We start from the raw sequence: 25,782 nt of genomic DNA, 5'->3' as shown, positions 1-25,782 counted from the left end.
TATAGGAAATAAGTGAAGAAGGAAATGTGAACTATTCACTTAGCAGAGGGTGATATATATATACAAAGCTTTCAACAAAGACGTACAGCTAATTCTATGTAAACTAGTTACAAGACTAATACCTTACCTTAAGTAGTTACAGGACTTATTCCAATAAAAAATTATTGTCTAATAAACATACAAATATACATTACTCTTTATCTCCTTGACAGGCTCCCGCAAGATGGTGGATCCATAGGAGACACCCAACTTGAACTAAAAAGACACAAAAGGAAGCTGTCCCAACAACTTCATGAAAACATATGCAATTTGGTCTACCTTTTGTGCTGATATAACGAATACCCAAGGAGCCCTTAGTAACAAGAATCAAGATCCACAACAAAAAAAATGAAGTGCAAGATGCTTCATGCACGAATGATAAATTTAGATATACAATTAATGGACGTCATGACCGCATAATTATGGGTCATTAGACGCTAATGTTTAATTATTTTGGAAAAATCCCTGATGGGTTCATAATTCTTGGAATGAGAAGCGAAGTAAAAATTGCAATATGTATTTTGTACAAAGGCTTTACTTGACTTGAAGTAGTGTAAGTAATTGACTGAGTGGTTTCATCCTGAAGTAGGAATATGTAAATATAGATATGTGTCATGCATCATGTGCTCATTAAGGAGTTGCTAATGGAGTTATTTATTATTATCGCAGTCTGTGTTGATAGTATGAACATCATTGAAATACATGAAGAGATTATTGATGATATTAGCTCATGCCTAAAGACGGAGTTCGAAATGAGAGACTTGAAAATACCAAGTATTGTCTCGACCTGAAGATTGAGTATATCCTTGAAAGGGTTTTATACTATACACTAGTTAACCTACATTGAAAAACGTCTTGGAGATGTTTTATATGGATAAGTACCACTGACTTATCACACTAACAGTTGTCTAATAATCTCTTGAAGTAGATAAGGGACCATTTAGACTCAAAGATGATAATGAGGATATTTTGAGACTAGAAGTCCGTTACTTCATTGCTATTATTAGACCACTATTATAGAACTAGAAGTTCCATAATCGTATCAGGCCTGATATTATATCTGCGATTAAATTGTTAGCAACATTTAATGCTCCGTTTGCAATGAAATGATGTTTAACATATCCTCGAGTATTTTTGAGATACAAAGATTTTGACATTTATGTGAGAAACCAACATATGATTTTGATGGGCTACTTGGATACTGGCTATTTTGTTTGATCCAAAGAAAGGTGGCTTGGATCAAAGAAACAGAGGAAGAGATTAGTTGCGCCTTTATGCAAGAAGAGAACATGAAAAGTATCTTAGTTACGGAAAGGACTTCGAGACTTTGTTGGAAGGCTTCAAACAACCACCATTATACTATTAACGTGGATAGAAGCGTCAAATACTTCACAAGGAAAGCATGGTTTGGTAGTATCCTTAGAGACGTGAATGGAGAGTGGTTGGAAGGTTTCTCGAGCAAGACAGAATTGGGAGGCGCAGCATTAATTGAAGCAAAAGCCATTGTTGGGAGCATGAGATGGGCTTGGGAGAAAGGACTTGGATATGTGGAATTCCAATCCGACACTAGCACTGTCATCAAATGGATTCAAGATAAAACCACTCTCTTCGAGGTCCCATCCGGGAATTAATTAAGGAAGCAAATCGATGGGTCGACAAGGATTGGAGGATCTCTATTAAAGGGAACTTTCGAGAGTAGAATAAAGTCGCGGATTTTCTGGCAACACTGGGAGCGCAACCCAGCAACAATTCGAATGGGCAACTTTCACTACTAGTCCCCCTGAGTGTGAGGAGGTCTACCTCTTGGACTTGACTCATGCCACGAGTGTCCGTAGAATTAGGGAAAGTAACTAGTATGTTTATTCTCCCTAGGGTTTCACCCGTCCATGTATGATCAAAAAAAAAAATCAGAGTACACCGCTGTCTATGTTTTTTTTTTTTTTTCACTATTAATATTGCATAAATCATCAGAATAGATAATTTTTTCTATTCGTCATCCTTTAATTTCAACTTTCGCCTTCATCAAATCGCAACATAATTAATTGTAACAATTACATTTGCAAACTAATTCCTAAGAGATTTACTAAACAGTTCACAACAATTAATTTTGTAAGATTTATTCCTAACTTCTTTCGAGTGTACGATTATTAAAAATTGAGTCTAAAATATCTTATTTTGTTCCAGAAGGCAAGGGTTGAAAAAATAAAATGAAAATAAAGGTAGTGGTCATTATCTGGGCTTGCTAAAGATCGCTTTTGCTCGTGACTAATTGGTCATAACCTTATAGATGTGGAATGAGACATATAATTGTTTGGTACAAACGTTGAATGACAGATTGCGTGTTTAATGTACGTAGTTATACCAGTTAAAAGTGCGTTGACTAGTACTCTAGTAGGCTCATGCACTCCGCTCTGACTTCATTCATACCCTTTTCTTTTTTTTTTGAAAACACTTCATTCATTCATACCCTTAGCTCGCCGTGTTAGCTAAACTTAAATAATTTTAGGAATAAGGGTCAAATAGACAACTGAACCACACTCAAAAATGTAATTAGGTCATCAAATTAAAAAATAATGCAATTGGGTCCCTGAACTACACAAATTCATACAATTTCATCCAAAATGACATGTTTTAAAATTGGTAACCGACACATCAGGTAAAACAGGTAATTTTGGATGAAATTGCATGAACTCGTGTAGTTCAAGGACCCAATTGCATTGTTTCTTAGTTTGATGGCCTAATTGCATTTTTGTGTGTAGTTCAGTGGCCTATTTGACCCTTATTTCATAATTTTATGGTCACATTTTCCCTTATAAGTAATGTTGTCAAGTGTTTGTTACTTATAAAGGAAAATGTAATACTTTAATGAAAAATGTAATACTTATAGGTCAATATGTAAAAGTATTACATTTTTTTCAAAAGTATTATAATTTCTCATATAAGTAATAAGTATTTTATTCTTTATTAGTATTATATTTTCAATGGTGGGGTATTGATTCTTTGTGCTGAAAAAGATTGAGAAAGTATAGAACAAATACTACCTTATAAAGAATCATGAGTATTTAAAAAAAAACATTTTATTCTTTATTATTATTAAATTTTCTAGTATAAGTATTACATTTTATCTTGGTCCGATTTATCTCACAGACAAGGATATGTGAGACTGCCTCACACAAGTTTTTACCTTCTTAATTTACGTATAATGGGAAATAAGCAAGCTAATTAGTAGCTCTAATTTGCCAACTCCTATGTAGTGTGATGGCATCTCTGTTACCATTCTAAATGGGTGATCACATTAACATACTTCGGTTCTTTAGTCTTAAAAATACTTGAGAAAGTATAAAAAAGAATCATGACTAATTTCATTATATTATCTATTACCCTCAATATAATACATATTATGCAATACTTAATTTCACAAGTATAGCATTAATTTTTATCTTTAGTGCTATTCAATTAGAAACATATTTTATAATTCTTTTTTACATGTGATGATATTTTAAATATGTTGAACTGTATTGGATGTGTAATAATTTTAACAAGTAAATAATTGATTATTATATTAATCTGATGATATCGTATGGATTCAATGTGGAATCATTTAAGATGGCTTTATACAATGCCATTTTTTAAAGATGGCTTCACATGGTAGGGATCTTGACGGTTTTGACTTGTATAAGAAATAGTTTTACTTAGCCTTTTACTAGTGGTTTTTAGGTATTGGACATACTTATATTGTTAAGAAGGGATATGTTTTCCTTCTAGAGATAAATAGTCTGCCACCTAGGGGTGATCATTTCAGTGGTATATTATACATATATTTTTTTAAAAAGCTTATAGTAAAATGATATAGGTGTTTTTTTAATACAAGATGTGGAATATTTTTAAAATTAAATTTGAAATTATAGTAGTTGATTTTTTTAATGAGTTCTATATGTGTTCTCAATTTTACTCCATGATATAGCAGATATTAATAAACTAATTTTTTCATGTGAGCTTAATTAAAAGTGTCTATATAAAAATTTGAAGTGTGAAATTAAAAGTTTGGAGTAGAGAATGAGAATCCACTTAGTACTTGTTAGAATCAAGCCGCTTACCACTACACCATATAACTAGTAGTGAAGGTGAAACTTTATTTCCTTCTGCCGTCATATATATTTTCTAGATGCAGGTGCTGGATCTCCATCCTCATAACTACCAATTCATAGACTTGGACATTTATGGATAATATTTTTTTATACTACATTTAGTATTTTCACTACTATTTTTCTAAGAGGTTGAATCCCCAATCCTAAGGGTCTTCTATATCACGACTCGACAGAACATTTGGGAGAATGTAAATCAAAGTGATTTAATGACTCAGCAAACAAGACCAAACACCGATGAGCACAAGGATCTGCCCATTTTAAACATAAACTACACAGTTACGGATGTTCAAATTTTAGTATATTCTCTTAAATACTACTTACTGAATCAGTGTGATAAAACCGTGCCTCACTACTTTGTAAAATTCCTATCTAATTCGTACAATGTAGTACTCCGTAAAATTCCCAGAATTTCAACCGAAACCTCTTCACTCCTTCCAAGTGGTCCCAATTCTTGACCAAGTTGCTTAAGTTTAAGTCTGTTCTAAATGTATAGTTTAAGACCGCCACCACGACACGACCTTGCTCGTTGCGTTCTCACCATTTCCCGACAAATTATAAGAGATCAAATTGAAGCCAAATTCGTGAATTGAATTGAAGGGTCAGAGCCATCATCTGATCAGATCGACCTTAATTACTACTTACTGTATGTATATCGTCTCAAAAGCTTGAAAACACATCTATCTATCCCGGCGAGGCATGGCCACAACGGCGGCGTATGAAGTCACGGCGGCGGTTCCGGCGTGGCTAAACAAAGGCGACAACGCATGGCAAATGACGGCGAGCACCCTGGTGGGGCTCCAGAGCATGCCGGGCCTCGTTATCCTCTACGGGAGCATAGTGAAGAAGAAATGGGCGGTGAACTCTGCTTTCATGGCTCTCTACGCCTTCGCCGCGGTTCTCATCTGTTGGGTTCTTCTCTGTTACCGCATGGCCTTCGGGGATAAGCTTTTGCCTTTCTGGGCAAAGGGCGCTCCCTCTCTAGGCCAAAAGTTCCTCATCAAACAAGCCCGGATCCCGGAAAGCACGCACTATTACGACAACGGGAAGATTGAAGCGGCCATGATTGAGCCGTTTTATCCCATGGCGACCGAGGTTTATTTCCAGTTCACGTTCGCCGCTATTACTATGATCTTGCTGGCCGGGTCGGTTCTGGGCCGGATGGATATCAAAGCTTGGATGGCTTTTGTGCCTCTTTGGCTTGTGTTCAGTTACACGGTGGGCGCGTTTAGCCTCTGGGGCGGCGGCTTTCTCTTCCACTGGGGCGTTATTGACTATTCCGGCGGCTATGTTATCCACCTCGCTTCGGGGATTTCTGGGTTCACGGCTGCTTATTGGGTACGTATGCTTTTAATTAAGTTTTAATTCCGATCTGGCTAATCTTATTTGACTTGGGATTTGATGTTTTTTAGGTTGGGCCGAGGTTGAAGAGCGATAGGGAGAGGTTTCCGCCAAACAACGTGCTGCTGATGCTGGCAGGGGCGGGGCTTCTGTGGATGGGGTGGTCGGGTTTCAACGGCGGCGCACCCAATGCGGCAAATCTCACGGCTTCTTTGGCGGTCCTAAACACCAATATTTCCGCCGCCACTAGTCTTCTTGTCTGGACAACTCTTGACGTCATCTTCTTCGGAAAGCCGTCGGTGGTCGGAGCTGTTCAGGGAATGATGACCGGGCTTGCCTGCGTAACTCCCGGCGCAGGTACCTATTAATTTCCCGGCAAATTATACCATGAACCAGAATTTATTTATTTTGTGGGTTTTCAAATTCTGTACCTCTAAATAAATTAGAAGCGCACAACCGCACACACATAACATGATAACTACAAAAACATAAATGGTTAATTACAAGTACATGAACAACACCTGTAAACAAACTAAAAGTGCACACACATAACACGATAATTACGGACAAATAAACAATTAAATGTAAGTAAATGTCACATTAACTGCAAACAAATAACTATAATACGTATCTGTATTTAACCTATACGTATGTAATTAACCATTTACGTGTCTGTAATTGTTATATGATAGTGCATTTAATATGTTTACAAATACAAAAGTTATTAATTCCAAGTACAAAATGTGTTAATTGCAAATAAACAATTTTTAAGTTGAGTTCATAATGCATAATGAATCATATGATGATTCCATGTTAATTTTCTCATCCCTCCTAAAACCCATGAAAATAATTAAATTTGGGAAATACTATTTGTCCCATATATGGATCAAATATTGTGTGTGTTTTGCCCTTTAACCAGGTGTTGTTCAACCTTGGGCGGCTATAGTGATGGGAATACTTTCCGGCAGTATTCCTTGGTTCACCATGATGATCCTCCACAAGAAATCTACCTTTTTGCAACAGGTTAGTTTGTTTTAACTTTTATAAGTTAATGGACTTTATTCTAATTTAATAATAAAAATAATTGAGAAGAAGAATAGTATATTATTTTAAGGAAAATTTTAAAATTACACTTTTCCGTCATAAATTATATTATAATTGTAGAATCCGTCCCTAAGGGTTGGTCAAACTCACTTTTTCGTTCTTAAGTTATTATTAGCGTTGCACTTTTTGTTCATTTACTAACAAAATATCATGGATAAAATTTACAACTTTAGTGTAGCTCAGTGACGAAAAATGAGCACAAAAAATTAATTAAATGATGAAAAGTATAACACCAATAATAACTTAGGGACGAAAAATAAAAACGATCAACAGTTAGGGACCAATTATGTACTTACCTTATAACCTTGGGACGAATTCAATTTTTCCTTATTTTAAAAAATTTTGAGAATGTGAAAATATGGGGCAGGATTGGTCAAAGTTAGAGGCTGCTAAATGCTAATAGTTAGGTTGCTCCCAAAAAAAACTAAATTGGGTTGGTGGTAGACATTTCACACAAATGGCAAATTATTGAGGCCACGCTAATCACACGGATTAAACAATAAATTCAGCACATCATTTCTTCCAATCACTTACACAGTGAATCATGTTTCACCATACAATGTGAATAAGTAACAAAAGATTCATTTTTAATATTCTAAAGAGTCATTTCCAATTTTGTGGGGTATTGTTAATCTTAGTCCACTTCATTAATTTTTGTCACATTGTGGCCAATCTTATTTAGTCCTTGCCAATTTTAGTCCACCGTTAAAATTTTCGTCAAAAGACCGTCCAAAACAAGAGTATTTTTTGTCTTTTCATGTTTTGGTCATCTCTTTGACCCTTTGCAGTGGTTTTCCTTACACATTTTCATCCAATGAAGAGTCCGACGAAAGTCATGTGAGCCACATTACAAAGCTATAGCTTTCGCCGGACCTTTTCATTGGATGAAAATATGTAAGGAAAACCACTACAAAGGACAAAGGAGATGATCAAAGCATGAAAAGATCAAAATACCCCTATTTTGGACAGTTATTTGACGAAAATTTTAACGGTGGACTAAAAGTGGTAAGGACTAAATAAGACTGGCCGCAATGTGACAAAAATTAATGAAGTGGACTAAAATTGGCAATACCCCAATAACAGTAGGACCAAAAATGGAAATGACTCTATTCTAAATGTTCAATTTCAATACATTGAATGTTCACTTTTAATGTATTAAATGTTCATTTTTAAATATATTACGAACTTTTAATACATTAATAATAACTATTCAACATTATTAAAAATAAATATTTATTAGTGGTTTATTGTATAATTTGTATATATCTTTATGTTTTTCTTTCTTTAATGGAAAATACTAATTTTTTAACATTAAAAATCTCTCATGATATTACTAAATTAAAGAATTTTTACTAAATAAAAATGTTAAATTATCAAAAAAATTTATCAGTAAAAAACACAACTTTGCTTATTCCAAGTAAGATAGTAAAAAGAAACCGAACAAATTAGATAAGGAACTTTATTACATGAACTCTAAATCTTAATTTTTAAATTTTACATTCTGATGTGGAACACTGATAAAGTAATAAACTATTTTTTAATGTGGATGTCAATATAAATGTCTATAACTCTATATCAAAATTTTTTGTGTAATAAAAAATAAAAATGAAATTACACATTGTATTTTTATATAATAAAAAATTAAAAATATAAATATCTATATCTCTATATCAAAATTTTCTGTGTAACAAAAAATTAAAAATAGAAAATAAGAGTAGACATTGTTTTTTTGTTAGAGAATTATCTAAAACATATTATTTCATTAATATGTTTGCAAAAGTCAAAATTGATGACATCATCCACTCCCGGACTTTTCAACTCTATCCAGATAATGCTTTTTTAGTTTACCCATCATCTTCTCCCATCACATCACATGACATGACATAACTTTTTATTTTAAAACACAGCTGCCAAATATTACTCGATATGCTATTAGGCCCTCCTTAATCGGATTTCAAGGAGATTTTGCAGCTATGACTAGGAGAGAGAAAATGAGAGTGGAGGAAAAAAGAAAAGGAAAAAAAAAACAAAATAAAAACAAAAAAAAATAAAAAATATATATATTCACGCGCCCAGTGCACGAGCCCTCTGGGCGCGGTCACTGCGCCTCATGCATGTGAGGCGCAGGGACATTCCCCAAAATGGGGTCCACCAAACTAAGGTTTTGCAGGAGAAAAGTCTCCATTAAATTCACTCATTCCCATTTATAAAAATGCCATCTTCCAAGACTTTACTATTCCAAAATCCTTGCAAAGTCTACTAATGGTGAAGGCCTTAATATGAGGTATTGTCGCATGGCTTTTTGGAGTTGAGTAGTTTTATCATATTTAGTCCTAAACTTTTAAATTGATTATTTGTAATTTTTTGACTTTCAACTTGAATCATTAATAATTCAAGTTAACCACTCATGGTTCTCTTGAAAGGATCATAGCTGGTTAAAATTTAATCCTGTTGAAAGACCATGAGTAATTAATTGGACCACGAATTATAACAATTTAAAAGTCAAAGGATTACGGGTTGTCAATTTGAAAGTTTAAGACTAAACATGGCAAAATGAATATACTTGGAGGACCTCATATGGTATTAACTCCTATTAATGTATTCATCTTAAATGTTTATTTTTATTTTTATTCTCTTTTTTAGAGCATTTTCAATAGTTGATTGTGCGATGCCAAGTAGGAGAAAAGGAGAGGGAAAAAAATAAAACAAAAAAAAAAAGAAAAATAAGTTTTCAGAGGAGAAAAAAAAGCTATGGTAACGCGCCCAACATGCGCTTCCGACTGATTGTTATTGTTATGCCTCACGCCAGAAATAACATGTTTTTTATTATTATTATTATTTATTGGAGCCCACTTCAAAGGCAAAGAATCAGTTCTTGTAGAAAGCTTTCACCTCTTCTCTCTCTCTTTTGCTTCAACCAAAATCTCCTCAAAAATTGAAAAAATCACTATTTTAGTTATTTTATATTACAATGTCAAATGATGATATGTGGTCACTTTTTTACATTAAACATATAAAAAATTCTCCCTATTTACTATTTATTGATTAAATTAATTTTTTCTTCTTTATTTATTTTATTATTGTTTTAATTTTTTGTGTGGTTAATAGTAAATTTTAATGTAATTTTTAAATATTTAAATTTTGTATATTAATATTAGAGTAAATATTATGAAAAATAAATTATAAATAATTTTATTCAAGTTTCGTTAATTTAACCTAACATATAAAATGTGACAGAGTAATATATTACATTTTAAACTATTTATGGGACAAAATAGCAAAATTATCTCTATTTTTATTTGATATTTTAAAATGGAATATTACATTTGTCCTTTGGTGGTGCATAAATAGTTGCTTTGGTCATTAGTAGTCTATTTTTTCTAAATATATAAATATAGTTATCAATTGAATTACTCTGTATTATATTACATGTTTAATTCTTTATATTAATGTTTGCTTTCATCAACTATTCTTTCAACCAAAATGGATTACTAACGACTTTGTAAACGTTAACCCAAAAAGTAAATGTGAGATATTAGAAAAGAAATTAAAAAAAAAAGTTAAAATATAACTAAAGATTGTATTTACATGATGAGTATAAAATAAATAAAATAACAAATATATAGTTTCACTATAAGTTTAAATTTTTAGTTGAAATGAAACGTAAGGCATCATTTAATTTAATATCAAAACATGTTTTAAAAAATTAATTTTACTATGAATTTAAATATTTAACAAGGTTAAAGACTTTGTAGTCAAGCGGCATAACTACTGTGACTCTCCTAAATGGGGGTTGTACGTTCGAAGCCCAGTGGATTACAATCATTATTGCATGGACCATGGTCCACACAGCTGTGTGGACCAAAAATAAAAAGTACACTATTTTTGTATTGAAGGTACATTATTTTTATACTGTAGGTACATTATTTTATGGTACATTATTTTTGTACTGAAGGTACATTATTTGATAGTATATCAAATAATTTACAAATGTGACAGAGTAATTATATTACATTTTAAACTATTTATGGGACAAAATAGCAAAATTATCTCTATTTTTATTTGATATTTTAAAATGGAATATTACATTTGTCCTTTGGTGGTGCATAAATAGTTGCTTTGGTCATTAGTAGTCTATTTTTTCTAAATATATAAATATAGTTTATCAATTGAATTACTCTGTATTATATTACATGTTTAATTCTTTATATTAATGTTTGCTTTCATCAACTATTCTTTCAACCAAAATGGATTACTAACGACTTTGTAAACGTTAACCCAAAAAGTAAATGTGAGATATTAGAAAAGAAATTAAAAAAAAGTTAAAATATAACTAAAGATTGTATTTACATGATGAGTATAAAATAAATAAAATAACAAATATATAGTTTCACTATAAGTTTAAATTTTTAGTTGAAATGAAACGTAAGGCATCATTTAATTTAATATCAAAACATGTTTTAAAAAATTAATTTTACTATGAATTTAAATATTTAACAAGGTTAAAGACTTTGTAGTCAAGCGGGCATAACTACTGTGACTCTCCTAAATGGGGGTTGTACGTTCGAAGCCCAGTGGATTACAATCATTATTGCATGGACCATGGTCCACACAGCTGGTGGACCAAAATAAAAAGTACACTATTTTTGTATTGAAGGTACATTATTTTTATACTGTAGGTACATTATTTTATGGTACATTATTTTTGTACTGAGAAGGTACATTATGTAGTATATCAAATAATTTACCTTCAGTACAAAAATAATGTACTTTTTATTTTTGGTCCACACAGCTGTGTGGACCATGGTCCCTGCAATAATTTGCTGGATCTTGACTCTTTGTTTTTAATAGGTATGTCATAGGTTTGAACTCCAGTGAAGGTATTGACTCTTGTTTTTAATAGGTTACTACATTTAAAAAAAAAATTAACCAGGATGCTATATAATTTTTATTCACACTACATAGTAGTCGGCACTTGGGTATGTATGTAGTTTTTAATTATTTAGGACTAGGAGATTTGATATTGTGTGTAATGGTTGGTCAGGTGGATGACACTCTAGCTGTGTTCCACACACACGCAGTGGCAGGGCTACTAGGCGGACTACTAACCGGGCTATTTGCCGAGCCAACACTTTGCAGCCTGCAACTAAGAGTGACCAACACAAAAGGCGCTTTCTACGGTGGAGGAATTCAATTTGTGAAGCAATTGGTGGCTGCTCTATTCATCATTGGCTGGAACATTGTCTCCACCACTATCATCCTTCTCCTCATACGCCTGTTTATACCCCTGAGGATGCCGGACCACCAGCTCATGATCGGAGACGACGCCGTTCACGGCGAGGCAGCCTATGCGCTTTGGGGTGATGGGGAGAAATATGACCCGACTCAACACGGCCCTGACTCTCCTGGAAGGGCTACAGCTTCTGGTTTTGGCAATGGGGCTAGAGGTGTAACTATAAATCTGTAAACTTTGATGATCAATTCATAATTCATTTGCACCATAGTACTACATGTTCCTAATTATTTCATTCAAATCATATCATCATCAACAATTATTGCGTGGACAGTGGTGTGGTCGACCACAGTCCAGATTTAATGCCGTTTTGTGCAATTTTCTTTTTTTTTTCGCGCGACTGCTGCAACGTATATTTTTATTACTTATAATGTACATTATTCTAAAGAATTATGTACATTATTTTAACTCATAAAATACATTATTCTAACTCATCAAATACATTATGTTATCTTAGAAGTTTCATTATTCTAACACAAAGTATATTATTCTAACACATAATGCATGTACATTATTCTACTGTTTAAAATATTTATGCCCAAAGTGGCAAACTATTTAACTGCATACATTGTGATGAAAAGGCAACATTGGGTACTCCAAGATTAGTATCAAATCAACAAAAAAAAAATTACAAAAAAAGAAAAAGAAAATATGAACTTCAAAATAAAAAAATTTAGCATTCAATTACATATGCATGAATATCTCCTATATAATCTTGCATTCGATATACTTTGAAATACTTATTTAATAATAAAAATTGGGTATTATCTCATTCGCGCGTGAAAGCCTAGTGACAATAATAAAAGCAGAATACATTCAAATATTCAATAACAATGCTTAGTTTTTTTTTTTTTTTTTTTAAGGCCAAATGCTTAGTAGGATAATAAGAATATAAAAATATAAATAAAAAAATACACATGGCTTTTCAAAAAAAAAAAAAACAAATACACATGGCATTCTAATCAATACAAACTTGTTGTTAACCTACTAAAAATGCTAATTGTTTTTTTTTTTCTAAGTTCAGAGATGAATTTGGAGCTTATTCGAGTTCGATAACTTAATTGTTATCTCCAAAATAGTTCAATTACCTATTTATACATTTTTTCCTAAAAATACTTGCAACTAAATGCATTACAACTAAAACTTTACCTCTTAATTAGTCTTACGTTCCAAGCTAGCCTGGCCTCCCACATTCTTAATTTTTCAACAAATAATCTTTTCCGCTTAAAATAAATAAATCAATGTCATGAGCTTTGTCTTTGGATAACAACTGGCTTGGACTGATGTTGAGTAATGATAAGAAGTTTGAACATTATATTAAAATGTCACTTCATTTAATGAAAAATCTCTTTGAAGCTTAGAATTGTCACTTTATTTAATAGCAAATTTAACTTCTTCCTATTCAAATATTTAAAAAAGAGTTAATTCCAGCAATGGTCCTCCGACTATGTTAATTTTCAAAAATTAGTCACTGACTTTTAATTTGGACAATTTAGGTCCATTGACTTTCAAATTCTTTCCAATGTTGGTCATTTCGTCAAATTTTGGTTAAATTGAGGTTAAATAAAGGATAAAATTGTCCGTTCACTTGTATACTCGTATTTCTTTTGTCCTATACGCTATATATATGAATATAATATCAGTCGAAGAGACATCGGCTGAGATTATATGGCTTCGATTGAGACTTCGACTGAGATTATATTCATATATACAACGTATAGGGCAGGAGAAATACAAGTAATAATACACTAAACCGGTGAACAGACAATTTTACCACTTCATTTGACCTCAACTTAACCAAAATTTGTCGAAATGACTAACATTGGAAAAAATTTGAAAGTCAAGGGATCTAAATTGTTCAAATTAAAAATCAAAAACTAATTTTGAAAAATCAACATAGTCGGAGGACCATTTCTGGAATTAACTCTTTAAAAAATAAGCAACATTCTAATCCTTAGCGGCAATAATTGACAAAAGGACGAAAACTCTTGCCCTCACATTTATATTACCCAAAACAATTAGTTGGATCATGACTTGTATGATGGCAATAAAACTAAAAACAAAATGGCTATTTATTTTCAATTAATTAGTGGGCTCTTATAGAATTTTAAAGGAAAAAAAAAAAACGTACATTTTCATTTTCGTTGCGGTGGAAACCAAATATAGATTAGTCGTAATATTATATTATGATTAGTGTTGAATAAATTGGCTTAAAATACACTTAAAGTGGACATTTTGTGATGTAATTTTTAATAAGTCCACTTTTAATTTAGATCGGATTAAAATAGATTAAGATTCTTCTAAGTGAGAGGTTTAATTTGACATTTTTTTTGAGAATAATAATTTGACATCTTATTATATACTCAAAATAAATATTGTGTGAATGAGAAATTAATTATCAAAAGGTTACGCATTTGAGTTGATAAAAATGGAATTGAGAATATTTTTTTAAGAAACCTTTGTCCCACATCAGAAAAGGGATGTTGATTTGCACTAGTATATATATAACTCCACTTTTGAGAAGTTTAAGTTATATTACATAAAGTCTCTCTTGCGCGTGTAGAGAGGGTGAAAATCAAATTTCAAACTCAGTGACTTAATTAATTATGATTAACTCCAATTTAAACGGGATCACCTTCGAGAGGAAGCTAATTGGTTTTAAAGAAAATGTGTTTCACACTCTTTCTAATTAAGTATAGATCAGAAGTGTTTACTTTGTTCAAGTTTACTAAACATTACATTTGAATGCTCGAATCTAGTATTGTAATCTGTTGAATTTTGGAAAATTGATGCTTTATTGTTCCTAGCACCTTTGAGAGGAAGCTAGTTGGTTTTAAAGAAAACGTGTTTCACACCTTTGGATTTTTGTTTGAATTGGATGGGTTGGAACCGGTTATTCTTCAAGAATTTTTATTATTTTTGAATAATTGTGAAAAATTCTCAAATGTTATAAATCGTGATGTTCCCCGTGTGAATAATAATGTCGTTTCGTGTCTAGAGTAGTAATATTGTATGTATAAAATAAGACAGAATGAGGGAGAGAGAGAGATTCAATCAATGATCAGCCATCTTATTGTTCCAATATCAATATATACAAAATTCTCAAAGTTCTAGTAAACTAATATGATTATAAGGAGTAGAAGTTTTACTAGGATCATAAGTCTTTTAGTAACATCCCCACGAGCACACACATAACACTCTCCTTTAAACATTATTATATTACACTCATGCCTCGTTAAAAAACCTCACTAGCTAGAAAAATCTAGTGGAAAAAATCTAGCTAGTTGAAGAAAAGAGTACATGAAATATGTAATCATGTGTTGCACTAGATGTCTCGTTAACAAATCTATAATTAAGAAAATAACATCAAAACTCAATAAAAGGAAAACCAGTACAACTGTTGGTCTTCAAGACCTAATCTTCAAAATTGATCTAAGCAAATGTCACTTCTCCTAAAGATAACAATCTTCAAAGCCTACATGTTTAATATAATAAAAGCTTTAAAAAAAAAAAAAAAGCTATTGGAAAGAAGTTTGCTGCAATATTCTAGATTGTCACTAGAGTGAACATTCTATATAAAATATAAAAATATATAAACTAATAATATTTATTAGAATTAGAAATAATTTTTCTTTACAAAAAAAAAAAAAAAAAGTCGCACGAAGCCATTTTCCGGAAAAATGAGCTCATTTTCCGTGGTCAACGGAAAACACATTTTTTAGATGTTGCCAAATACCAAAAGCCTGGAAAATGATTTCTGGAAATCATTTTCTGGGTTACCAAACACACCCTTAGTCCCAAAAGAAAAAAAAAAACATTTTTATCATTTGTCACCCAGATTATCATATTTTGGACTTGGTCGTTCAGTGACCTTTTTCGGTGAAATTCTATTTTAGGAAAGGGTATTTTTCAATGACAAAGAAGAGGTTTTTTTTTTTTTTTTTTTTCTCTACAACTACAGTAGATTATTCACAGAATCATGGACTAAAAGAATAAAGGTCAAATTAAAGTCGACCGGGTGGCGAAATGCTAAGCTTTCCAACTGCATTGCAAAATGATTCCTCCACACCTGGAGGCCCTCATGTACTCAGTATCACCATTGACGATGGATGATTTAGGGTCGGGTTGAAGGAGATGAAGACAAGAGCCAGGTGAAGGAGATGGTGCGATCCACGACTGAAGATATGAAAATTGAAAAGAAAAAAAAATTGTTCATAAAACCTGGAAAAGAAATTGAAGAGCAGGAAAAGGCAAAATAATGTCATTGCCTAAAATATGGTTTCACTTGAAAATGTCATCAGAAGGACTAAAGTATCCAAAATATGATAGATTGGAGTGTTAAATGACAAAAATAATTGTCTAAGACTAAATTTATAATTTCTACCAAAGACAGTAGACTTCTGTTAGAATTAACTCATTGGGAAAATAATAAAAAATTTGAAGAGACAAAAATATCCTTGCCTAAAATAGGATTTCATTGAAAAATTCATAGGAAGGACCAAAAGTGTTCAAAATGTGATAGTCTGGGGTGTTATATGACAAAAATGATAGTTTGAGACTAAATTTTGAAATGCCATCAAAGACAATGGACGTCTAATGGAATTAACTCTTTATATTCATTAGGTCTCATGAATTGGTTGACTCCCAATACTTTTAATCAAATACTTCATCTATCCCATTTTTGTTTGTTTGGTTCAATTAACGAGATTTGACTGAAGTTATTTTTAATTTAATTTTTTATAATATTAAGTTTAGTATTAGTGTTTAATATTTATATATTTAGAAATTACATTAAAAGTACTATTAAACACAGAAAATGAAATTTAAAAATAATTAAAAATTACTAAAGAAAATAAGCAATGGGGTGAGTTGGTTTGACCAAATAGTAAATATGACAGGTACAATGAGACAGAAAGAGTAATAAATAAGCCAGTTAGTTTGAGAGGCAAAATTTAAGAGGAGTGCAAAACATTATTACTACTACTAATAATAATAATAATAATAATAATAATAATAATAATTATTATTATTATTATTATTATAATTATTTTTTTTTTATTTTTATTATTAGTGTATGCGCATGTGTATATAAATAAATGTAGAGGGTTAATTTTTTCTTTTGAATGTTTATTGTATTTCTATTTTCTACTCTTTCAACAAACCAAACAATATAATATTATTTATATTTTATTTTTTTCTTATTTCATCTCCTAAAGAATACATTTTATAATTTTTCAAAATTTATTCCGTGAGCTGAACATATTCTTAGTGATATTTTTTTGAGTATTATTGACTCTGTTATAATGTAGTGATATTTTAAAACCTTATTTTGCTATTTGCATTTAGTTAATTTGTTATCTCTTTCAGTTGTTATATACTTTATATATAATTTAACATCAAGTTGCCGTCTTAGCTCAGTGGTAGAGCGCGTGGCTTTTAACCACGTGGTCGTGGGTTCGATCCCCACAGACGGCGGTGGATGTTTTTTGCCCCTTTTTCACGGATCCCAGCCCAATTGGTAATAGCACGTTTTGGGTTTATTATCAGCCGGACCGTAGTGCTAAAACGATATTTGGCCCAGTACAGAGTCCACATATTTTTCCATTTTTTCCCCCTTGTCTCTTTTCTTTGGATCGTTATGCTGTGGACCCTAGTCCGAAACGAGCGGTATTGTTATGGGTTTTACAGTTTTTTTTTTTAAAATTAAAATATAACTGTAATTTGAACAACAACAACAACAGTGACGAAGAAGCAATAACAAAAAACACACACAAGTTCATCAGATCACGAAAACACACACGACAAAATATGAATATTTAAACAACATTGTGAAATTTGGAAAACATGGAACATAAGAGATAATACTTGGGCTTATATTCTGTGTATCCTAACATTCGAATGCACAAACACATGACAACCTGTGTTACTAACATGAATATATAGAACGGTTACCTAGAATACACAAAATGGTTGCCTAGAATACACAGAATATTGACAAAAAATATACAGAACTCATCCTCCTAACATTCGAATGTTACTAACATGAATACACAAAACAGTTGCCTAGAATACACAGAATATTGACACAAAATACACAGAACTCATCCTCCTAACATTCGAATGCACAAACACATCATAACATGTGTTAATAACATGAATACACTGAACGGTTGCCTAGAATATACTGAATATTGACACAAAATATCCAGAACTCATCCTTCTAAACATTCGAATGCACAAACACATCACAACTTGTGTTACTAACATGAATACACAGAACGGTGGTCTAGAATACACAGAATGATTGTTTAAAATACACAGAACGATTGCCTAGAATACACAGAACTCATCTCCTAACATTTTGGTACGGAGTGCACAATGCATTGTGCACCTTGATCACGATATAATTTGCCATTTTCTTTTGGGGGTTTAATTGATGAAAACTAATATTTTTATAAACTTAAAATAGGTGTCATAATCCTAAAGGTTGAAGTGTATATGAGTGGGAGGGGGACTAGCATCAATAAAGTTTATTGTGCAAAGTATGACGCCTAATGTGCGTATTCAATAGTCCGGTCCCATTTTGCCTATTTTTGTTTCTATTTATTAATCAACCAAACTCTTTATTCATTGATGTTTTTATTTACTTTAGTAATTTTAAATTATTTTTAAATTTAAATTTTTGTGTTTAATAGTACTTTTAATGTAGTTTCTAAATATATAAATTTTATATACTAATACTAAACTAAGTATTATGAAAAATTGAATTAAAAATAACTTTTATAGTTTTAAAAAAAAACTTTTTTTTCTATCAAATAACGCAATTCATTAATTAATGAAATGATCACGAATACAATCAGGCCGAGCATCACTCCAGTACTCAGGACCAAAAGCTAGCATAACTCAATCTAGCACTTCTAGCTAATTTATGAGCACAAACATTAAAACCCCCTTCAACGCCATTGCTTCAACTACTTGCGGATTTTGGATACAATTTAATAGACCACACCCTGCTGCCACAAATTGTTTATTATGATCACAGATGATAAAATGGGTCAGAGGGAGTACTTTTTATCATCAATTAAAAATAATTTTAGTCAAACTTCATTAATCGAACCAGACAAACAGAATGGGACGGAGGGGTAGTATTTATTTGTAATTAAATATCCGATTATTCAATTCCTGGCTATGACAAAATTACATAAAGTGCTTCTTAAAGTATTAGTTTTAGGCAAAAACGTGTGAGACCGTCTCACCATGAGGCGGGTCGGGTCGGGTCAAGATGCAAATGTAACACTTTTATGTACAAATGTCATACTTATACGCTCAAATGTAATACTAATCAGGAATAAAATTTTTGTTACTTATAAAGGTAAATGTAATACTTTTAAGGGAAAATACAATACTTTTACATTTTGATTTAAAAGTATTACATTTTTCCACGAAAGTATTATATTTGCCCTTATAAGTAAGGGGCACTTGTCAACATTACTTATTATGAAAAATGTATTACTTTTTCTCTAATAAGTAACAAAAATTGTATTCTTGATTAGTGTTATATTTGAGCATATAAGTATGACATTTGCACATATAAGTATGACATTTGCATGGTGTCTTGACCCAACCCGACACGTCTCACGAATAAGGATCCGTGAGGCGGTCTCACACAGGTGTGACCCTTAGTTTTAAAATTTGTATTAATTGGCTTGATAAATGTTATACCACTGCACCATTTCTATTCCAATTTAGTCATTATTTATTTTGAAATATTCTCCTTACTGAAACTCTATTCATAATACATTATTATTGATTTAAAAATTGACATTTTTATTGTCAAAAAAAAATTGACATTTTCCGTTTGTGATATATATGATATATATTATCACTATTAATTGGGGTGTGTTGATATACTTAGTAACATATGCCTTAAATAGGAGACGGATGGTAGCTTTGGTTGCACAAGAGCATTTCGGTATAAGGAAAGTTAATGTATTTAACATTTTTTAGCACAATGTACAACATTCTTAACACCGTGACATAAATATCACCCGCGACAATGTGGAGCAACCTCTCAAAGTGAGGGGGGTTTCTTGTGCGCAGTGAGCAAAAGTCTAGCCTTTGTGATTTAGTTGAGTTACCATGATTTACATCCTCTCGGATGTTTTTTCGGGCCGGGGCGTGGGGTGCCCTTGGCGTTGGGGATTCAACCTTTTGGGGAAAGAAGTTTAGAAGTAGGGATTCTGAATTTCTGATTCACACTTTTACCGGGTTTGATTGGAAGGAAGGAATTGTAATTCCGTAAGAAAAATATAAGGTAGGAATAAAGTATGAATTTAAATTACATTGTTTGATCGATAGGCATGATTAGAATTACTGAAAATTTAAAGGGAATAAATGATATAAAGACTAAAATGCCCTTCTATGATAATTTATAATAATAATAATAATAATAATAATAATAATAATAATAATAATAATAATAATAATAATAATAATAATCTATACTATTAATAAAAACAAAATCCATACTCCTAAGGTTTAGGTGATATATAAAAATATGTTTGAGTACTACGGGTTCTGTTATAATGTGGTATTGCCTCCACTAAGGCTCGAACCACTCCCATCATCTATGTGAAAGTGTAAACCAAAACACCAGGTGCCACTAAACCACAAGGTCTTTAGCAATTTTTATTCGTACTACAATTATAAATTAAAATGTGGTAATAGAATTCCTAATAAAATATATTCCTTTTTAATTTCCTATTCTTAATACAATTCTAGATTAAATTACTACTCGTAATAATACAGTACATGTAATTCTCTACAACGCAATCTATATCTATACTATTAATAAAAACAAAATCCTCCATTTTAATTTCCCGCCCAAAACACTCCTATAATTCATAATAAAATATATTCTTTTTTAATTTCCAATTCATAATACAATTGGTTAAACGGGTCTTTCTCCGTCCATTTAATAGTCCGAAATCGTGACTTGTGGTAATCAAACTCGCGTTCTCCCGAAATTCTTCCTCACAAATAGAGCTCACTTGCCACTTGAGCTACTCCATTGGGTTATGTTAATACAATTCCTATTCGTATTACAATTGTATATTAAAATGTGGTAATAGAATTCGTAATAAAAAATATATTTTTTACTCACCTATTCGTAATACAGTTCCATATTAAAATTACTAATCATAGTAATACAGTACATGTAATTCTCTGCAACGCAATCTTTACTATTAATAAAAACAAAATCCTCCATTGTATTCCCGCCCACAACACTTCTATTTTATTATGGTTTGCGTAATATTGTTAAATATGTTAATACAATTTCTATTCGTACTACAATTGTAAATTAAAATGTGGTAATAGAATTCCTAATAAAATATATTCTTTTTTACTCCCCTATTCGTAATACAATTCTAGATTAAAATTACTAATCGTAATAATACTGTACATATAATTCCATGCAATGCAATCTATATCTATACTATTAATAAAAACAAAATCCATCATTTTAACTTCCCGCCCAAAACACTCTATAGTCTATACTACTAAGGTTTACATGATATTGTAAAATATGTTAATACAATACTTATTCATATTACAATTGTAAATTAAAATGTGGTAATAGAATTCGTAATAAAATATATTAATTTTTGATCTCCTATTCGTAATACAATTCTAGATTAAAATTACTAATTATAATAATACAGAACAAATAATTCTCTACAATGAAATCAATACTATTAATAAAAACAAAATCCTTCATTTTAACTTTCCGTCCAAAACACTCCTATACTACTAAGGTTTACGTAATATTGTAAAATATGTTAATACAACTCTAATTCGTACTACAATTGTAAACTAAAATGTGGTAATAGAATTCCTAATAAAATATACTGTATTAATTTCCTATTCGTAATACAATTCTAGATTAAAATTACTAATCGTAACAATACAAAACATGAAATTCTCTACAACGCAATCTATACTATTAATAAAAACAAAATTCACCATTTTAACTTCAAGCCCAAAACACTCTATACTACTAAGATTTACGTAATATTGTAAAATATGTTAATACAATTCTTTTTCGTACTACAATTGCAAATTAAAATGTGTTAATAAAATTCGTAATAAAATATATTCATTTTAATCTCCTATTCCCACCCAAAGCACTTCTATATTACTAGGATTTACGTAATATTGTAAAATATGTTAATACAATTTTTATTCGTACTACAATTTTAAATGAAAATGTGGTATTAGAATTCCTAATAAAATATATTCTTTTTTAATTTCCTATTCGTAATACAATTTTAGATTAACATTACTAATCGTAATAATAAAGTACATATATTTCACTGCAACGCAATCTATACTATTAATAAAAACAAAATCCTCCATTTTAACTTCACACCCAAAACACTCCTATACTATTAAGGTTTAGGTAATATTGTAAAATATGTTAATATAATTCTTATTCATACTACAATTGTAAATTAAAATGTAGTAATAGAATTCTCAATAAAAAAATATTTTTTTAAAGTACGAATCATTCTCTAAGTATCGTCTAAATACTTATCCTTTTATTTTTTTTTTTAAAGAAAATGAGTCGGCATTGTAAATAACTGTTGACTTTTCAACATTTAATCCAATTCATTCGAAATTTAATGGTGAGTACGTAAATTTATTTTTCTAATAGCCTATATGCGCCAACTCTATTTTCTATAAAATGCAGTCATTAATTTTCTTTCCTTCCTCAATGCAGTTATAATAAATCCATTCCGTGCATCGCACATGGAAAATCCTATTTGTTTTTAAAACTTTTTCCCATTCCCGTCCTAACCAAAGCGGGAATCATATCCGTTGGAACAAATTGCTTGCTATCCCTAGTCCCGGGCCGCGCGGGGCTAAATTGTGATTGGTCCTCCAAATGCAAAATTACACACTCAATCAAACAAAAAGGGCCTAAATGTACTAAAAAAAAAAAAAAAAGGGCCTAAATTGTGATTGGCCCTCCAAATTCAAAATTACACTCTATCAAATAACAAAAATTGAACAGACCCGTAACTAGTAAGATCATTTGTGAATTGTGATTGTACATGCAGTTGCCGACTCAGACTATAATGCATTTTATTTGTCAAATTTAACAGGCAACTGGATCTGATCTTAGTATTTTTCTCCACAATATAATGTTGGAATTAATTAAATTCCTATTTCAGTTTTGACAAGCGTCGGGTTCCCATTTTAGTGTTGTGGCGTATGGTGAAAAAATGGGAATGTTATCATAATTTCTAGAACAGACTCCCAACACGTTATTCAAAGTCACCAACACCACTCAAACATATCATATACCCACACACACAAAACTAGAAAGATAACAAGAAAACATGCATTATAGTCCCTTTGTGTTNAAAAGGGCCTAAATGTACTAAAAAAAAAAAAAAAAGGGCCTAAATTGTGATTGGCCCTCCAAATTCAAAATTACACTCTATCAAATAACAAAAATTGAACAGACCCGTAACTAGTAAGATCATTTGTGAATTGTGATTGTACATGCAGTTGCCGACTCAGACTATAATGCATTTTATTTGTCAAATTTAACAGGCAACTGGATCTGATCTTAGTATTTTTCTCCACAATATAATGTTGGAATTAATTAAATTCCTATTTCAGTTTTGACAAGCGTCGGGTTCCCATTTTAGTGTTGTGGCGTATGGTGAAAAAATGGGAATGTTATCATAATTTCTAGAACAGACTCCCAACACGTTATTCAAAGTCACCAACACCACTCAAACATATCATATACCCACACACACAAAACTAGAAAGATAACAAGAAAACATGCATTATAGTCCCTTTGTGTTTATCGCACTTTAATTTCACATACATTCTTAAAGAAATAAAGAAAAGCAAAACAGTAAAACAGTGTGGCACTCCCATAAAAAGAAGGAGCATTTCAGAGCTTGGCGATCAGAACCGCTTCTGCAAGCGTATGCCCCTCCACCGCCTCTAGAAGCTTGTCCTTTGTCGGCTGCCAAAATCTCATATTTATTCAACATATAATATAAATAAACATAAAATTTAAATGCATAGTTTTATGTATAATTTAAATTTAAATACAAGTTATAGATTTAATCCTTGAGTATTAGTTTGTTTTGTCATTTTTATTGTCATAATTTGTCCTACCAATATAAATACAAGAGTTATTAAATATAAATACAAGAGTTATTATTTAATTTAGTCTTAGCAAGACTAAATTATTGTGCCAGACCACGGCGGACTAGATGACTGATTAACTATTGCTCTATTTTTTTTATAAAAAAAATTCCGACAGTCTAAATTTTCATCGTAATCGGTGTTTTAGTCAACCGATCAACTATTTCATTGTAATTGGTGTTATTAAATCAAATTCCGACAGTCTAAATTTTCATCGTAATCGGTGTTTTAGTCAACCGATCAACTATTTCATTGTAATTGGTGTTATTAAATCAAATTCCGACAATCTAAACTCTAAATTTTCATCGTAATCGGTGTTTTAGGCGACCGTCAACTATTTCATCGTAATCGGTGTTTTAGGACCACGGCAGACTAGATGACTAATTAACTACTCGTATCTTTTTTTATAAAATTAAAAAAAATTGTGAAATTGTATTTTGATTCTTTAAATTTTTATAAAATTTAAATTTAAATTTTAGATTTTGTAAGTTATTTCGGAGTTTGATAACTATACTTTCTTCTTGGAGTAAGTCTAAATAATATTTTTTGAGAGTTTAACAACTTTATGACATTCCTTATGAAAAAGAATAATGATGTTATAGTTAGATAACAAGAATAACACTTTTTTTTTTTTTTTGGAATACTACTAACTCTATTATAATGCAGTATCTCTGTTCATAACTACTTTCTCAACCTATTGAAGCACAAGAGTCAGTATTGACTCCACTGAGGGAGACTCGAACCCACCACCTCCCGTATAAAGGGAAGGGTTTGATTTCACCGAACTACAAGATCCTTAGCACAAGAATAACACTTTAATTGAAACAAAATGAATAAAAGGATAGGTGGGTTGATGAGTTAAGGTACCTTATTACCAAGATTGAGCCCATCATCAAGGGCAAAAAGCCGAAACTCGATCCGATGTCCATGCGTAGGCAACTTAGGCACGCGCCACCCGGGGACCTTCTCGTCGTTCTGCCCTTCCTTAATCTGCGCATACTCGCCGCCCAATTCCTCGCCTTTGCCGGAAAACCCCTCCGGCAACCCCTTCAGCGTGGGGGGAATATTCGTCACCACCCAAACCACCCACGGCACGATGGGTGCTTCGGGATCCGGGGCATCAATGTCCTGCACCACTAACGCCAAGCTCTTCGTTCCCTCCGGCAAATTGTACCACTCCAAAGGCGGCGACAATTTCATCTTGGCGCCTTGACCTTCATCCGTGTATTTTCTGGGTAACCTGCCTTCGTGGCTGATGCTCGGCGACACCAGCCTGAACTCATCACTTGCATTAGCTGCCATTGTAGGTTAAGTCTGATATTGGGGTTATGCCGTCCAACTGTTCGATGAAATAGCTGAGTGAGATTTGTGAGGTTTTGGATGATGTTGAATCTTCTCATGGAGTGGATATAAATCGTTGAGCGAGCGGGCAGATGCCATTCGCGAGCGCGGAAAAAAATTCATCTTAGTACGAGAAGGTTCAGGAATTCACACGTTTCATGTACGTGGAGAGTTGTAGATCAAATCTGTGTTTGCCAATTGCCACTTGCCAGTTCGTAAGTTAATCTATTGTTTTTTTTGGTCAAGTATATTAATTTATTTTTTTAAAGATAAACGTAGCTATTCCAT

At 31.7% G+C, this 25,782-nt stretch overlaps 2 protein-coding genes and 1 non-coding gene across 3 annotated transcripts; 2 read left to right on the top strand and 1 right to left on the bottom strand.

Annotated features, from left to right (window-relative positions):
• The first annotated feature begins 4,601 nt into the window (after positions 1 to 4,601).
• LOC115999098 (ammonium transporter 2) lies at positions 4,602 to 12,174 on the top strand. The gene is made up of 4 exons (XM_031238860.1): positions 4,602 to 5,522; positions 5,597 to 5,882; positions 6,445 to 6,548; positions 11,674 to 12,174. Exons 1-4 carry the CDS (start codon positions 4,884 to 4,886, stop codon positions 12,094 to 12,096), a joined length of 1,452 nt encoding a protein of 483 aa, XP_031094720.1. The 5' UTR covers positions 4,602 to 4,883; the 3' UTR covers positions 12,097 to 12,174.
• Positions 12,175 to 17,325: 5,151 nt separating this feature from the next.
• TRNAK-UUU lies at positions 17,326 to 17,397 on the top strand. Its single transcript has one exon. It is a non-coding gene; the product is annotated as a tRNA-Lys (tRNA).
• Positions 17,398 to 23,706: 6,309 nt separating this feature from the next.
• On the bottom strand, positions 23,707 to 25,551 carry LOC115999935 (UPF0098 protein CPn_0877/CP_0992/CPj0877/CpB0906). The gene is made up of 2 exons (XM_031239891.1): positions 25,021 to 25,551; positions 23,707 to 23,968 (listed from the first exon to the last, which is right to left on the bottom strand). Exons 1-2 carry the CDS (start codon positions 25,453 to 25,455, stop codon positions 23,894 to 23,896), a joined length of 510 nt encoding a protein of 169 aa, XP_031095751.1. The 5' UTR covers positions 25,456 to 25,551; the 3' UTR covers positions 23,707 to 23,893.
• Between the last annotated feature and the right edge of the window lie 231 nt (positions 25,552 to 25,782).

This window comes from Ipomoea triloba, chromosome 12, assembly GCF_003576645.1.
Source record: "Ipomoea triloba cultivar NCNSP0323 chromosome 12, ASM357664v1".
NCBI classification, from domain to species: Eukaryota; Viridiplantae; Streptophyta; class Magnoliopsida; order Solanales; family Convolvulaceae; genus Ipomoea; species Ipomoea triloba.
This window is presented reverse-complemented; position numbering and strand designations above follow the sequence as displayed.